The 16421-nt window shown below is 43.2% G+C and overlaps 1 protein-coding gene and 1 long non-coding RNA gene across 10 annotated transcripts in view; one reads left to right on the top strand and one right to left on the bottom strand.

Annotated features, from left to right (window-relative positions):
* Positions 1–16421, bottom strand: part of GLT1D1 (glycosyltransferase 1 domain containing 1) — a 170455-nt gene that overhangs the window by 117444 nt on the left and 36590 nt on the right. For all 9 annotated transcript variants that reach the window (XR_014233878.1, XM_082353271.1, XM_082353269.1 and 6 more), the window contains 2 exons: positions 13867–13918; positions 1289–1325 (listed from right to left, as the gene is read on the bottom strand). Coding sequence is in view for 8 of the 9 variants with exons in the window: in XM_082353271.1 (XP_082209397.1) it covers positions 1289–1325; positions 13867–13918 (89 nt within the window). In the remaining variant the exon portion in view is untranslated. The remainder of the gene's footprint in view (positions 1–1288; positions 1326–13866; positions 13919–16421) is intronic.
* Positions 1370–13718, top strand: LOC309610413. The gene is made up of 2 exons (XR_014233919.1): positions 1370–3742; positions 4056–13718. It is a non-coding gene; the product is annotated as an uncharacterized lncRNA (long non-coding RNA).

Below are 16421 nucleotides of genomic sequence, written 5' to 3'. Positions count from 1 at the left end.
TAGGAGATACTGAGGGTCTCAGGAAAGGATGTCAGAGACCACCACAGGGGCAGGACTTGGGGAGGGCAGGGAGGGCTGGAGATGGAGGCAGAGGGCTCCGGGGCCCCAACTCAACTCAACTCAAACAGACAAGCTCTTCTTTTTCCTTTTGTAAACATGCCACTGATAAGAGTATTTGCACTTCTTTTAAGTGATCTGCGATCTGCATTTTATTTTATTTTATTTTTTTAACTTTTTATTTTATATTGGAGTATAGCCGATTAACAGTGCTGCGATAGGGACTTCCCTGGTGGTGCAGTGGTTAAGAATCCGCCTGCCAATGCAGGGGACACAGGTTCGAGCCCTGGTCCAGGAATATCCCACATGCCGCGGAGCAACTAAGCCCGTACGCCACAACTACTGAGCCTGCACTCTAGAGCCCGCGAGCCACAACTACTGAAGGTCGCTAGCCACAACTACTGAGCCCACGTGCCTAGAGCCCATGCTCCACAACAAGAGAAGCCACCACAATGAGAAGCCCACACACCACAACAAAGAGGAGCCTCCGTTTGCTGCAACTAGAGAAAGCCTGCACACAGCAACAAAGACCTAACACAGACAAAAATAAATAAATAAATAAATTTATTTAAAAAAAAAAATGTAGTGATAGTTTCAGGTGTACAGCAAACTGATTCAGTTTTACATATACATGTATCTATTCTTTTTCAAATTCTTTTCCCATTTAGGTTGTTAAATAATATTGAGCAGAGCTCCCTGTGCTATACAGTAGGTCCTTGTTGTTTATCTATTTTAAATATAGCAGTGTGTACATGTCAATCCCAAACTCCCTAACTATCCCTTGCTCCCACCCTTCCCCTCTGGTAACCGTAAGTTCGTTCTCTAAGTCTGTGAGTCTGTTTCTGCTTTGTAAATAAGTTCATTTGTATCATTTCTTTTTAGATTCCACATATCATACGGTATTTCTCTTTCTCTGTCTGACTTCACTCAGTATGACAATCTCTAGGTCCATCCATGTTGCTGCAAACGGCATTACTTCATTCTTTTTAATGGCTGAGTAATATTCCACTGTATATATGTGCCACATCTTCTTTATCCATTCTTCTACATTTTAAATTATTCTTTTATAATGTACTCCTATTTTTATCTTAATGTTAAAAATAATAAAAGTGTACCCATTCTACTATTTTCAAGTAAATCCCAGACATCATGTTATTTCATTTCAGTAGGTATCTCTAAAAGATTAAAGACTCATTTTTTTTCAAGTATATATATATTTAAAATTTCTTACCTTGACTCTGGACATAGATCTTATCCTTAGCATGTGGCTTTTGAAAAGAGGGGAGAAAGAAAAAAAAGTAAGTTTGCCAGTCCATTCCCATTGCTGTTTAGAAATAAAATGAAGGCCATAAAAATATCCTCTTGGAAAACATCGCAAAGAATCATCTACACAGCCACTCACAGACTAGTTACTTTATCAGAGCAAAGAGTTACCTCTGCTTTTAATGGGGGTTAGCCCATTAAAAACACAGCTTATCTAAGGTAAGAAGTGCAAAGATGTCCCTTAAATCAGGCATAATGCAATATTACAAACTTATAGTTACTATGTTAGTAGAAAAGTTATGAAGCTCAGACAGAGAACATGCCAAGGATACAGCCCATCAGGTGCATATCAGGAGCTGAGGTTGAAGGCAGAAGTTTTGGGAAATGTGGTTTGTGGATACAAATCCTTGAATAGAGAGAGTACACTACCCACCTTTGGAGAAGAAAGGGGGAGGGGGAGGGGGAGGAGGGAGTGAGGAGAAGATGAAGACGGAGATGGAGAAGAAGATGGGGATGGAGGAGGAGATGGGGAGGGAGGAGGAGATGGAGGAGGAGATGAAGATAGAGATGGAGGAGGAGATGGGGATGGAGCAGGAGATGGAGAAGGAGATGAAGATAGAGATGGAGATGGGGATGGAGGAAGAGATGGGGATGGATGAGGAGATGGAGGAGGAGATGGGGATGGAGGAGGAGGGGTACCCAGTATGTTGGGAAACAAGAGAAGAGGCACCAGGGGGCAGATTCTTCCAGGATGTGAATGGACTGGTCTCAAGGACCCTGTAAGGACCTCCCCAAAAGCCTCTTTGACATCAAGGGACACCGCGACACTTGCATGACTGATCTAGATATGTGTCCCCAGATATAAACTTATTATCCCTGGTGGTGTTTTCTGGCGGAACTTCACAAAACTACTAGAGAGAAAAAGAATCCATTTCTCAAGCTCGTTTTGAAACAGTGACATAAATATTTTAAAAATCAGGTTTAGACCCAAAGGTGGATGTTACAGGAGCAGAGTGAGAAATCCGCTTTAAAGGGCAGCAGGGTCAAGTAGGTGCAGAGGGCTGTTTCTCGTAAGTGATCAAAGATATGGTCATTTTGGTGATAAAGTCTAAAAAGGTGCATCTTTCTACCATGTGGCCTAAATATCAGCTCCATGCATGAAACGACTAAACTAGGTAAAGAGTGGCCACCACAGAAGTTGCATCTTCGTGCTCTCTCTACCTAAATGTGCGTGAAGGGCTCCGGGTGGTCCTCAAGGTGACCAGGATACTGCGTATTGCATGTGGTCTGCTGACCCACTTTGACCTTCATCCTCAAATCAGCTTTATGTTTTGGGAAACAAACTAAAGGTGAGGCAGTCCCGACAAGGGAGAGACGATCAATGGGGAGAAGAGGGAATTACCCTGCCCTCTGCCTGGTGGATGGGAAGGTTCTGGGAGAGGCAGCATCTGGCCATCCTAGGACGGCTGAACGGAAGTTGGTACAGAGGGACTTCCCTGGCGGTCCAGTGGTTAAGACTCCAGGCTTCCAATGCAGGGGGTGCGGGTTCAATCCCTGGTCGGGGAACTAAGAACCCACACGCCGTGCACGGCACGGCCAAAAAAAAAATAAGGAAGTTGGTACAGAGATACAAGTCTTGGTTTGGTTTTACTTTTGACCTTAGCATTACATTTTATATTTATCCATCAGAGGTACCTGAGACCTCTAAAAGTCTTCGAGTATCCTCCTCAATACCCCACATAGCAGGATGCAGCCCCTTTTAAAATGCCCGTAAAATAGCGACCCTGCAAAAAAAGAGCTTCAAAAATCTCTTCTCTACTGGTTAAAAAAGATATTAACCTTAATGGAAAAAAAAATGGCTGATAGCAGCCATTTGAAATCAGAGTTTAGCTTAGAGCCCTAAAATATTTCTTTTTGTTAAATTATAATTTCACTAGAAAGCTGAAGAAAATTGTACTGGAATGGAGTGCAGGCTAAGAGTGTCTCTTCTTTAACCAGACCTAAGTCTACAACATTGGCTCAAAAAATGTCCATAAGAAGGATATTGAAGCACTGTCAAAAATATACCCGGATAGCATTTTAACTTTAAAGGTAATACAAGTGTTTGACAAAGACAGATTCAATATAATTCTATATAAATTCAATTCATGACTGTCAGGCAAAATGGAGCTTACAGCCTTACTACTATTTTCATTAGAACTGTGCCGTGCAATTAGAAATATGTAAACCCCAAATGCTCCTCTCAAGAAAGTTCCTTTGGGCACAAACAAAAATTAATTAATTAAAAGGGTATCTCAACTCTATAAACAGAATAAGTTGACTCTATATGGAGATGTCTGGGTTTATCTGCTGATTTTACCTATCTCTGAGGATTATTTCCCCAAAATCTATTGAACTCCCCCAAAAAACAAGTGAGTATCAAGTCCAATATAGACTTTTTTTTTTAAATTATTTATTTGTTTATTTATTTATTTATGGCTGTGTTGGGTCTTCGTTTCTGTGCCAGGGCTTTCTCTAGTTGCGGCAAGTGGGGGCCACTCTTCATCGCGGTGCACAGGCCTCTCACTATCGCGGCCTCTCTTGTTGCGGAGCACAGGCTCCAGACGCGCAGGCTCAGTAATTGTGGCTCACGGGCCCAGCTGCTCCGCGGCATGTGGGATCCTCCCAGACCAGGGCTCGAACCCGCGTCCCCTGCACTGGCAGGCAGACTCCCAACCACTGCGCCACCAGGGAAGCCCCAATATAGACTTTTAAAACATGTCATGAATGGTATTTGAAGATCTTATCCAAGCAAATCAAGAAAACAGAGGCACAGTATAAAGGAAATCTGCATTTGAGTTATTTTTAATCATTGTAAGAAAAGCGATCTGGCAAAAGCCAATTGGCTTATATTGATTTTGAAAATCATTTTCTATATTAAAATGCTCTAAATACAAATTAGCTTTCTTTGCTCAGTATTTATTGTTGCTTCACTTGCCTTGAAACAACATGAGTCGAAGTCCTTATATATATCATTTCCCTTGGAAGATCAGCTCATTGATGCATAAAATGAAAAAGAAGACTCGTGTGTGTGTGTGTGTGTGTGTGTGTGTAGGAAGGGTGGAGAGGGAAGATTTTCCATTTTTTTCTCCATTTTTAATGTCTATGAGAAACCATTACTTAATTTGACCCACTACTAAATATAAAAAGTCAGTGCCCTACAAATACCTATAAATACGTGTGACTTCGTAACAGACCCAAATGCTCATTTATGCTTTTTTATAATGGAATACCAAACAGACAGCAACAACAAAAAGATTTCCCATTCTTTTATTAATATAACCTTTTGAAATTAAACTTTCTACCAAATGGAAACCACAATAAATATTACTTTTAAAATCTAGGCACAATTTCATCCTCTCCAGGTGGCAAAAATATTAATTTACAACTTCTGATGATGGCTTTGTTAAAAGTCATTTAAAAATAGCTACAAATTACTTAGAAGAAATCATGGCCTGTAAGTGTATAGCTTTCAAAATACATCACAAAACACAGAAATTGGGCATTTTTCAGGGGACATGGGTCTTTTCTTTTCTCCCTCTTCTCTTTTCCCTTAGAAATTGTTTTTAAGTAAGGAAAGAAAATAATGTTCAGGGAATTCCCTGGCGGTCCAGTGGTTAAGACTCAGTGCTTTCACTGCCAGGGCCCAGGTTCAATCCCTGGTCGGGGAAACCAAGATCCCACAAGCCACATGGCGTGGCAAATTAATAATAACAATAATAATGTTCAAAATAAAAAGGAGGGGGGACAACCTTGTCACTAAATTCCTGCAACTGAACCAGACAAGGAAAGATTTTTCAAGAAAAGGAAAAAATCGGGCTTCCCTGGTGGCGCAGTGGTTGAGAGTCTGCCTGCCAATGCAGGGGACACGGGTTCGAGCCCTGGTCTGGGAAGATCCCATATGCCGCGGAGCGGCTGGGCCCGTGAGCCACAATTACTGAGCCTGCGCGTCTGGAGCCTGTGCTCCGCAACAAGAGAGGCCGCAATGGTGAGAGGCCCACGAACCGCAATGAAGAGTGGCCTCCGCTTGCCACAACTAGAGAAACCCCTCGCACAGAAACGAAGACCCAACACAGCCATAAATAAATTAATTAATTTAAAAAAAATTCTGTTTAAAAGAAAAGGAAAAAACCCACAAATTAGATGGGGAGGAAGTCTGAGAACTGAATTGGGATCCAGTTTTATGGGATCTGACTTGAAACAGGCTATAAATAAAGATGAAACTAAAACAACCCTGGGCAAAATCAAAGGATGCATGTGTAACACGTAATCTAGCCCAGCAACTCAAGAAATAAGAATGCCAGCAAGAAAATTCCCAGGAAGATTAAAAAATAAAATACAGTTAAATCGGGCTTCCCTGGTGGCGCAGTGGTTGAGAGTCTGCCTGCCAATGCGGGGGACGCGGGTTCGAGCCCTGGTCTGGGAAGATCCCACATGCCGCGGAGTGACTAAGCCCGTGCGCCACAACTACTGAGCCTGCGCGTCCGGAGCCTGTGCTCTGCAACAAGAGAGGCCACGACAGTGAGAGGCCCGCGCACCGCGATGAAGAGTGGCCCCCGCTCGCCGCAACTAGAGAAAGCCCTCGCACGGAAACGAAGACCCAACACAGCCATAAATAAATAAAATTTAAAAAAAAATACAGTTAGGGCTTCCCTGGTGGCGCAGTGGTTGAGAGTCTGCCTGCCAATGCAGGGGACACGGGTTCGAGCCCTGGTCTGGGAAGATCCCACATGCCACGGAGCAACTGGGCCCGTGAGCCACAATTACTGAGCCTGCGCGTCTGGAGCCTGTGCTCCGCGACAAGAGAGGCCGCGATGGTGAGAGGCCCGCGCACCGCGATGAAGAGTGGTCCCCACTTGCCGCAACTAGAGAAAGCCCTCGCACAGAAACGAAGACTCAACACAGTCATAAATAAATAAATAAAAGAACGTGAATTTCTAAAAAAAATACAGTTAAATCTATGGAGTAAATAACATGGAATCATTGCTGATTTTATTCAAAAGCTTCCCCTACTGTCCTCTGCCTTTGCCATCTGATGAATTAAAGCAATGCTTCTGATCATTCCAAAAGTTTGTGCCCCAGGTCATGGGAAAGTTTAACTCAGAATCTATGCTCTGAAATTGATGAGTTCTCCATCCTTTGAGTTCCTTTAAAACTTTTCAATTCCCAGGGATCTCACATAGTGGAAAAAAATGCAAAAAACACTTGCAGTTCTATCAAGAAATCTCTTAGGGAAGCCAATCTTAATAGAAGTTATTAAAAATGATTAGCTTCCTAGGATATGACCAATCCCTGGAGTTTCCCTTACAGGGTATTTGTGGGGAGGGCCAGCATACAAACTAGGGTTTCCAAAGATGAAACAGAGGGGTGAATGTTTTTAAGTTCACATTACAATAGAAACTATAATAAAAGATGTGGTCTGTGTAGCTCCTGCGCTGTCAATGTGATTTTTGGAGATGATCAAATACAAAGCGACGGGCCACGCAGGAAGAAAAAGAAGTAACAAGTAATTCAAAGGACAACATAAATCAGCAATTAGGCGAGAGGCAGCTCATTCAGATTAGAAAAGAACTATCACCTACATCAGCCTTTTGAGCTCCCCTGTGCCATGAACAGGCAAGTGACAGCCAATGAGATCTGTCTTGCTTTCTGTATTTCAATTTCCAAAAGAATTGTGATGAGTATATGTACACAATGAAAGTAAAATTACTCTTTAGGTATTGCCTAACTGCTTCCAGAAAGTTATTTTTCTTTAAAGAGTGCCAAGGCAGGGTAGATAAATTAGGCCCCAGAAGGCAGGGACTCAAAGTCTCCAAATTAAAAAAAAAAAAAATCACTAAAAAGTAACAATACCAGGAAGCTTAGCTCAGCACTAACCTCAACAAAGTGTATCCATGTGCCATGCTGGTTATCACTGCGCTTCTTCTGAATTCAGTAACTGTGTCAAACAGTATTTACTCACGCTCAAGATTTTTTTAAATAGTTCATAAATAAATATTTGAATTTAGAGAAAGTCCTCTTAGCTGAGTACTTATTAGGAAAAGCATGTGAACAGTGCAGTTAAACTTTACACAGACCTGTGGGGTTTTGAACCCAGTGGAGACAAATTAAACCACAATCATTGTTTCTGCAGAGAGAAAAGCCTTCGATTAAGGTATGTGTATACCTAATTTGCTTTTAATTATACTGGTGAAATAGTTACATTTTCTGGTAAAAGTCTGGTGAATTTAGAGAAAGTATTCTAAACATGGGCTAGAATTAGAAGTGCCCAAATTTGCATTCTGAGTGTCTATTACACACTGTAGCAAGAAATCAAAACTCTACTTAGACTAGTTTTAGATTTGCACAATGCATATATCACAGTTAGACATGTGCGGTGAATCAAATTCCTAGAAACACCAAATCAAGGTTATAATATCACAAACCAACAGAGCAGCACCATCCCAAAACACGCCAGTTGTTGAACTTGGATGATTAAGTACTAACTACACAGCAGGCAGACGCCAGTGAAAAGCCCCCTGGGACAGTGCCCCTTACAGAGTAGGCACACTGTCAAATTAAGGCTGATATAAACAACACTAAACAAAAAATAACAACGGGCCCAAACAACGGCACTTCAAATTAAAAGAGATAAAATAAAGCTCTCTTTATCGAAATCCAAGCAAACTAATTCGTGTAAAGTCAGCCAGAGACAGAAGGATGATTATCAACACAGCCTCCCAAATAATGTTTCTTTTTTTTTTTCCCCTCATTGCCTTTTTTTAAAAAAATTGAAGTATAGTTGATTTGCAGCGTTGTGTTACTTTCAGGTGTACAGCAAAGTGATTCAGTTATACATACAGACGTATCTATTTTTTTCCCCAGATTCTTTTCCCTTTTAGGTTATTACAAAACATTGAGACAGTTCCCTGTGCTGTACAGTAGGTTCCAAAATAATGTTTCCAAAGGAACATCCTAGCTTTCTCAGAGGGCTGAAATTAACCCACAGCTTGCAAAATATGTTGAACTCCTTCACTCCTTCCTGTTAACATGTCTCCCACGACCACGTCGGAGCATATGTTTTGGAAATCTTGAAACAGGATGCTCCCCACGTGCATGTCTGTGGTATGTTGCACTGTCCAATACTGCAGCCCTGGGCCCGTGAGGCTACTGAGTCCTTGAAGCGGAGCTGGTCTGGATGGAAATGTGCCTCCGAAAAGTAAAATGCACACTCAATTTCAAACATGGAGTACCAAAAAAATGTGAAATAGCACCTTAGGCATTTTTATATTGCTCATGTGTTGAAATAATAAGATTTTGGATACAGTAGCTGAGCAGTTAGGAACTTGGCCTTGGCCAAGAGGTGGTCTGGCTTTTGCCCTGGGCTTCTAGGAAATAATCTATGTGATTCCTAAGGGGCATGGTGAGAACAGCCACAGCTAACGGTCTTAGGTAGGGGCTGGCCATGCCGGAAAGACCCCCCATGTGATGGAAATTGGGCACTTTGGGCCAAGTGGTATCAATCTGCCTGAAGACTGGATTCAACCATGTGCGCAATCAATCAATCAAGTCTATGCAATGAAGCCCCAGGATAAACTTTGGACACCAAACTCAGTGAGCTTCCCGGGTTGGCAAAACTCCACGCATATGTCTCAGATCAATAACTGGAGGTTGAGATGATCACAGATCAACAGCCAGAGGGTAAAATGTCTTGACTGCACCAGGGAGAGGGCGATGGAGGACCAGCCCCTTGCGTCTCTTCCTTTGGCTGATTTTAGTCTGTATCCTTTCCCAGTAATAAACCATAACAGCGAGTGTAACTCTTGGTGAGTTCTGAGTCCTTCAAGCCATTTCTCAAACTTGAGGGTGGTTATGGGGACCCCCTGAACTTGCCGTTGGTGTCAAAAGTGAGGGCAGTCTTGGGGAGAGTACCCTTACCCTTATCCTTTGCAGGCTGGCTAACTCCAGGAGGTGGATTAAGTAAAACAGATTATTAAAACTGATTTTCCTTGTTTCCACTTACTTTTAAAAATGTGACTTGCAGAAAACTGTAAATTACATCCATGGCTCACCTTTGTAGGTTGCATTTTTGTATTTCTATTAACAGTATTGGTATCAAGAGTGAGCATGTGTTTTTATAAAAATGAAGTCTGAGAAAATAACAAGTTTTAGGCCAGATTTTATGCTCAAAACTATATTTATCTATACAGACTCTACATGAAATCACAAAAGCAGTAAGAAGCAAAGACCATAAATCTTTCTAATCTGGGATAATTGGAATTTGATTCTGGTTTGATAATAATTATGTAGGGTTAACTAAGTTGGTACCTGAGCCAAGCCTGCTCACCAAAATAAAGAAGAAAGAATTAAAAACAAAAGCTGGCAGTTCAATAATGCAGCATGAAACTTAACTACTCAAAAACTGCATCACTGTTCCAAACACGTAACTACAAGTAGTCTCTCCACAAAAATCCATCTCAAAGCATTACATAGATATGGCTGAACAATGAACCTTTATATTATTTCTACACAGTTTCCATTTGCAAAAACTAATCAAATAAAGGTATTGAGCTGAACTTTATTGAAAAATCATCCACCAAAAAAAAAAGTACTAAAGCTGTATTAAAAAACAGGTTCACATTCGAATTTAATAACTAACCTCCACCACTGTAAACAATAAAAACAAATTCATCCTTTCTTTTATGAGCTTTTTTGATGCTGCCTGTGACATCATCACCCAAGACAAAACAATTTTTGCTGACTTCTCCATTTCTTTCTTCAAATGCCTTGTTATTATATTTGGAACAGCATCTGTCTGAAAACAAAGACTGCTAACCTAGGATTAGGGTAGATTCGGTGTGGCTGACCTCCTGGGTGACAGGCGAATGGTCAACTTAATCTCGACATGCAAGATGATCCTTCCAGGACTTCCCCGGCAGTCAGCGGTTAGGGCTCGGCGCTCTCACTGCTGAGGGCCCGGGTTCAATCCCTGGTCGGGGAACTGAAATCCCACGTGCCGCGCGGCGCAGCCAAAAAAAAGATCTTTCAACAGGACACAGCTAGATAGTCTCACCACTGCTAGCAAGCCTGCCCAAAACGTAACTGGTCTATGCATTTAACGCAGTTTTCTCATCATCACAACGACAAGTTAATCCCAGACTTCCCTGGTGGCGCGGTGGTTTAGAATCCGCCTGCCAATGCAGGGGACACGGGTTTGATCCCTGGCCTGGGAAGATCCCACATGCCGTGGAGCAACTAAGCCCGTGCACCACAACTACTGAGCCCACGCACCACAACTACTGAAGCCCGCACGCCTAGAGCCCGTGCTCTGCAACAAGAGAAGCCACCGCAATGAGAAGCCCGCGCACCACAACGAAGAGTAGCCCCTGCTCACGGCAACTAGAGAAAGCCCGCGCGCAGCAGCAAAGACCCAACGCAGCCAAAAATCAATCAATCGATCAATCAATAAATAAATAGGTGTTACAATCTCGAGGAATAAGCACTAAGTGCGGCAGATTATTAAAATGGACCTAATAAACGGCCCCCTCCCTGCATCCCCACTTTTTAAGGCCACCTTGAAGATCGTCCCATAATGAGGTAGAGGCTACAGCTCCATGCTTGACTCGCTCTGGCCCACAGGACAGTAGCAAACAACACACAGGCAGAAGCCCGCCGCCTGTTCATACACTGATGCCTGCTCTCTCCTGCCGCTGAGCCTAATAAAGGGTGACAGACCACATGGAGAGAGACAGCAACTGTCCCAGCCATGCCAGCCGAGGCCCCAGCACGTAAGCAAAGCCACGCTGGACCACCCAGACTCTCTGAGCTGACCCCGGCCAGAAACGCCCAGACAACACAAAGAATAAATGATAAATGGCTGTCTTAAGGCACTGTGTTTGACGTGATTTGTTATGTAGCAAAAATAACTGATACAGCAGTGAACACATCTGTACCAGTTTTGGAGGGCCATAGGTTTTACGGACAAAGGTGACATTTAAAACTGAGAAGTTAGGGAAAGGGGGGGAAATCATGGAGGATAAACTTGCTTCAGCAGGGAAAAGCTTTCTTTTATGTCTGGCTTAACAGAGGGCAGCTGGAGTCTCATATTTGCTGCTCTATTCAATCTGTGTCCATATGTTGCTTTGGCTGAAGTGTATAAAGAAAATCCTGCTTCTTGCTGATAGGTAGTTGGAAAGGGGAGGAGTATTTTAATATGGGCCTTTAAGGAGCCTTTTCAGATCATTATAGGTATTATTCTTGGACATGACACCAAAACACAACAAACGGTAGCTTCTTAAAGGTTAGTTGCAATATGGAACATGAAATTATATCATACCCTGATATATTCGAATCCACAGGTCTATCTTGCACTTTGATGGATCTGTTACCTATGCATGATTCTGTGATGCCACGTATTAGTCATTTGAAAAATATTGGTTCACTGAGTGATGCAGATCTCGCAAATGTTGAACCATTTCATGATACAGCATCCAAAAAAAAAAAAAAATTCACATTTGTTAACACAACCACTGATCTCATCAGGGAAGGATGTAAGGGGAAGTTGTCCACCTCCTGGTGGCTTACCAGCTTCTAATTTTTGCTTGAAAATTTAAATGATATCGTTGGCAATAGATACTGTCTGTTGTTTTTCTTGAAGTGACTCACTCGATCGAGTCATTTTTAAGAAAATGACTGCCAAATGCCCAAGTCTGAGTAACCATAGTTTGGCTACCACTCCTTCAGATAAAAAGTTGTGTTAAGACATGGCTGGTTCAGTCTGCAACCCCAACGTGGCACCAGGGCCTTTGCTCAAGGTAACCCCCATCCGTCATTCAGAGGCAGCAGAAAGAGCTGATACATACTTCCTGTTTCATCACACAGAACATTAAAAACAACACATGTATTCAGGGGTTAAAATTTGATAAAAATTTATCACTTTTATGCTTCATCGAGGACATTCTTAAGTGAAAAACTGGCTCTTTTTTTTTTTAACTATAAGTGGGTGGTGGTGAATAATCCATTGGTGCAGATGGGTACCCCTGCTTTTAGGACGATGAAGGCGTCAGCCGTTTTCCTCGACACTGCTCTTCACATGGTGAAAAAGGCTTTTGCCTTTAATCGTGCCTTTAATAATGTCTGAGCATTATGACAAAAATAGGTTTGACTTTGTGCAGATCCTGAAAGAGTCCCAGGGACCCCCCTTTGAGAACCACTGGTACATCACTGCCGTAAGGCAGATGGACAGTCAAACTGATACAAACACGAAACTCGGAGCCAGGAAGCTTGCCGTTTTTCATTCATTACATTGCACTGAAAAATGCACCCTCGATTCTCTGCCTGGGGAGTTTGAGGTGAAAAATAAGAATATGCACACTCTGGTTGCAGGGAATCTTCACGTTCACGTGCACACAGTACTCTGGGCTTTGGCAAAGGTTGACCAGTCCCACAAAAGACTGCATTTGCCCTTGTCCCATTGCAGCCGTTTCCAAGCGTTAGATTTTACAAAGTGAAAGCCTATAGATAAAGAATGTGCATAGCCTGTAAAATGCCACCAACAGGAATAATGCCTCCAGATGACAAGGGCCTAAGTGCTGTGCACAACGGTTTGCTGGTAAAGCACAAGGACCAGCAACGCTGGTGGCCCAGGGGCACTGCAGGGGTCACCATCTGAGAAAACAGCATCGTGCCTACGAACCACCGGAGGAAAGCAACCTTGCAGCTGGCTTCTTCTTTAGTTTTGCACACCTGCCCCGCCAGTCCTCTACAGAACTCCCCACGGAGGATTCAGATTCCCGCCAGCTCATTTCATCCCACCCCGCCAAGTCATAGTGAATTTTAAAAGTCAGTAAGTGCATTAACTTGTAGAGGTACAAAGCCCTCTAGTCATTAAAGCCCTTCAAATAAAGAGCCCAGCCTAGGAAACGCCAGCTGCCACCTAAGGGATTGTTACTCCCAATGTATACAAGGATGCTGCAACATTTACAGTGTAGTCCATAAATCATCCCATCTGAGCACATAAAATGAAAACAGACAAAGCATGAAAAGATCTGGCGGGGACTTCCCTGGTGGCGCAGTGGTTAAGACCCTGCGTTCCCAATGCAGGTGGCCCGGGTTCGATCCCTGGTCAGGGAACTAGATCCCACATGCATGCCGCAACTAAGAGTTCGCATGCCACAACTAAGGAGCCTGCCTGCCGCAACTGAGATCCAGTGCAACCACATAAATAAATTATTATTTTAAAAAAGAGAGAGAGATTTGCAAAAACAAACAAAAAAAAACAAAAAAGAAAAGAGCTGGCTATTGGGCTATTTTTGCACTTCAAGAAGAACAACAAAAAAAATCAGTGAAGGTCTAAGAGTATCTACCCAAATAAAAAACATCAGCATATGGGAAACACAACACACTGCTGTGGCCACCATGGGCGGTGCCGATGGGAACCATGTCAGCTCTAATAAAACTGCTTTTCTATTCTCCGATCCTGCAACTTCACCAGCATAACCCAAATCAAAACGCGAAATGAACACGTACCCACTGCCTTTGTGCCGTTTCCTTCATTGACTCCGTGAAAGCGACAGCGAATCTAGGAAAGTGAGCAAAAATAATGAAAATGATTAGGGCAGAATCTAATTAACATAACTGTGAAACAGCTCTTTGGAACAAATTGTGAGAGACAGGTAAGTAGCTGAATTTACAGGGTGATCAATCTTTATTAGTCATGGTCATTGGCTGTTAGATTTCATCTCCACTCACATCCAAAAAAAAAGTTCTGTCTGCAGAAAATGAACAAATGAAGCTCAAAACTTCCTATGTTTCTTGTTCCTTCATGGAAGGTGAGAGAAGCAGAGATAAAGACAGAAAACAAGAGGGACTTCCTTGGTGGTGCAGTGGTTAAGAATCCGCCTGCTAATGCAGGGGACACGGGTGCCAGCCCTGGTCTAGGAAGATCCCACATGCCGCGGAGCAAAGAAGCCCGTGCGCCACAACTATTGAGCCTGCGCTCTAGAACCTGTGAGCCACAACTACTGAGCCCATGAGCCACAACTACTGAGCCCACGTGCCACAACTACCGAAGCCCGTGTGCCTAGAGCCCACGCTCTGAAAGGAGAGAAGCCTCCACAATGAGAAACCCACACGCTGCAACGAAGACCCAACGCAGCCAAAAATAAAATAAATAAAATAAATAAATTTATTAAAAATAAAAAAAGACAGAAAACAAGATGCACTAGAGAGGCAAGGAACTTAGATAAAATTCAGGGGCAGGTGATCCGGTCCACTGGCTTCGCCAAAGGAAAACTAGGCAAAAGTGTTCAAGATTTACTGAATGTTCGTGGGTTAGGAAAGTTAATGTCCCCATTCATCGAGAAATGGCAGTTTCCAGAAGCAGGACTGGGTACACGTGGAATGAACCAGGAACATCTTATGGGGCCAGAAAGTAGAAAGCGCTCAAAACATGGCAAGGGCTTGTCGAAAGGATGCAGGAGTCAACAAAATATCTCCAATGGCTATGGCTGGGGTGATTTGGGCACCAAAATAAGTAATAGGAGTGATGGGTAACCCATAGAGTCAAACAAAATAAATAGCCATGGGTCCGTGTTGATGTAACTAAATAATTGAATAAGTAAATGGGGTCAAACAGACAACTCTTCCTTATAGTAGAATTCCAATTAACAAATGTATGAGTGGTAGAAATAGAAAGTCATCAGTGCGCAAACAGTGCAGTAAAACTTGTTGCAACCAAGAACCATTAATAGGGAATTCCCTGGCAGTTGAGTGGTTAGGACTCAGTGCTTTCACAGCCGGGACGCGGTTTCTATCCCCGGTCGGGGACCTAAGGTCCCGCAAGCGGCACATGGTGTGGCCAAAAAAAAAGAAAGAAAAAACCAGAACCCTTAATAGATGATTCCTCCCCACTGGCATGACCTGGAAAGGGGAGCTCACATCCCCCTGCCTGTGTCTTCTCCAAGCCTTCCTTCTTCCCCCTCCCCACTCTCCCAAAACCAGCCACCAATCGCAGACACAGCCAATTGCATGCCTCTTACTTAAGGGAGAAATACGGAATCCTTCCCTTTGGGTAGAATAAACGTGAGCAAGCAGGACCAGACCACATCAGACCTTGCATCTGAGCCCAGTAGGGATCGGACTGCTGACATCACTTATGAGATGCTCTCCACGCCCCCCGAACATTGGCAAGAAACACAAATAAACTGTATTCTGAGGGCATCAACTATACTCCAAGAAACAGGGATAAAAAGGAGAGAAAAGCAACTAAATAGCAACTGCAAGGAGAGTGCAGAAACCTTCCTTTGTGGAAAACTGCAAAAATGAGAAACTTAAGAATCAAACAAAGAACAAACTATGCATGTAAATTGCCTGTCACAGTTCCTGGTCCCTAATTCATTTAACATCTGACAAACATCTGCTATTATTATTTTCTACTAGTACTAACACCACTACTGGGACTTGTGCAAAACATCAGGGCACCCCACGTGGCCAGTGAGCAAATTATTTGACAGCCTAAAACTTTCAGAAAAAAAAAAGACCCCAAAAGCAAGAAGAGCCATCGAACAAAGAATAAGGTTAATAACACAAAAGACCAAGCATTTTACCCCATAACAGCGTTTATGAATAAATGCACAAGTGCAGTTCTCAAGGTGGGTTTTGTGGAATGTTAAAGCCGCTCATTTGGCAAGCGTGATGCTCTGCTTTTCGGTGAGAATGTCAGCTCCACATGAGCTGGAACGCTGCTCTGTTCATGGCCGCCTCCCCAGCCCCTGGAGTGTCTGGCACCCAGGAGACGGGCAAAAATACCTGCTGCCTGTATACGTGTATAAGTAAGAGAAGGAACAGTTCTGCCTTAAATTCCAACAGGAAGCAGGTGAGGGGGAGGGATGGGTGGAGAGGGGGAGGAAAGAGCAGGAAAATGTCCCAGGTGAGTGGAGCAGTCTCTGTGTGCGTGGTAGCCCAGCGGCTGACTGTGACCGTCCCCCACCCATGTGACCGTCCCCACCATCACGTCCTGCTCATTTCGGGACCCAAGATGAGGCATCACTAGGAGCTACAGCGTCGGTTTAAGACGGCAGGGA

The sequence above is a fragment of the Balaenoptera borealis genome (assembly GCF_965194805.1).
Source record: "Balaenoptera borealis genome assembly, chromosome: 14".
Taxonomy (NCBI): domain Eukaryota; kingdom Metazoa; phylum Chordata; class Mammalia; order Artiodactyla; family Balaenopteridae; genus Balaenoptera; species Balaenoptera borealis.
Note: the sequence above shows the minus strand (reverse complement) of the source record. Positions and strands in the feature narration are given on the sequence as shown.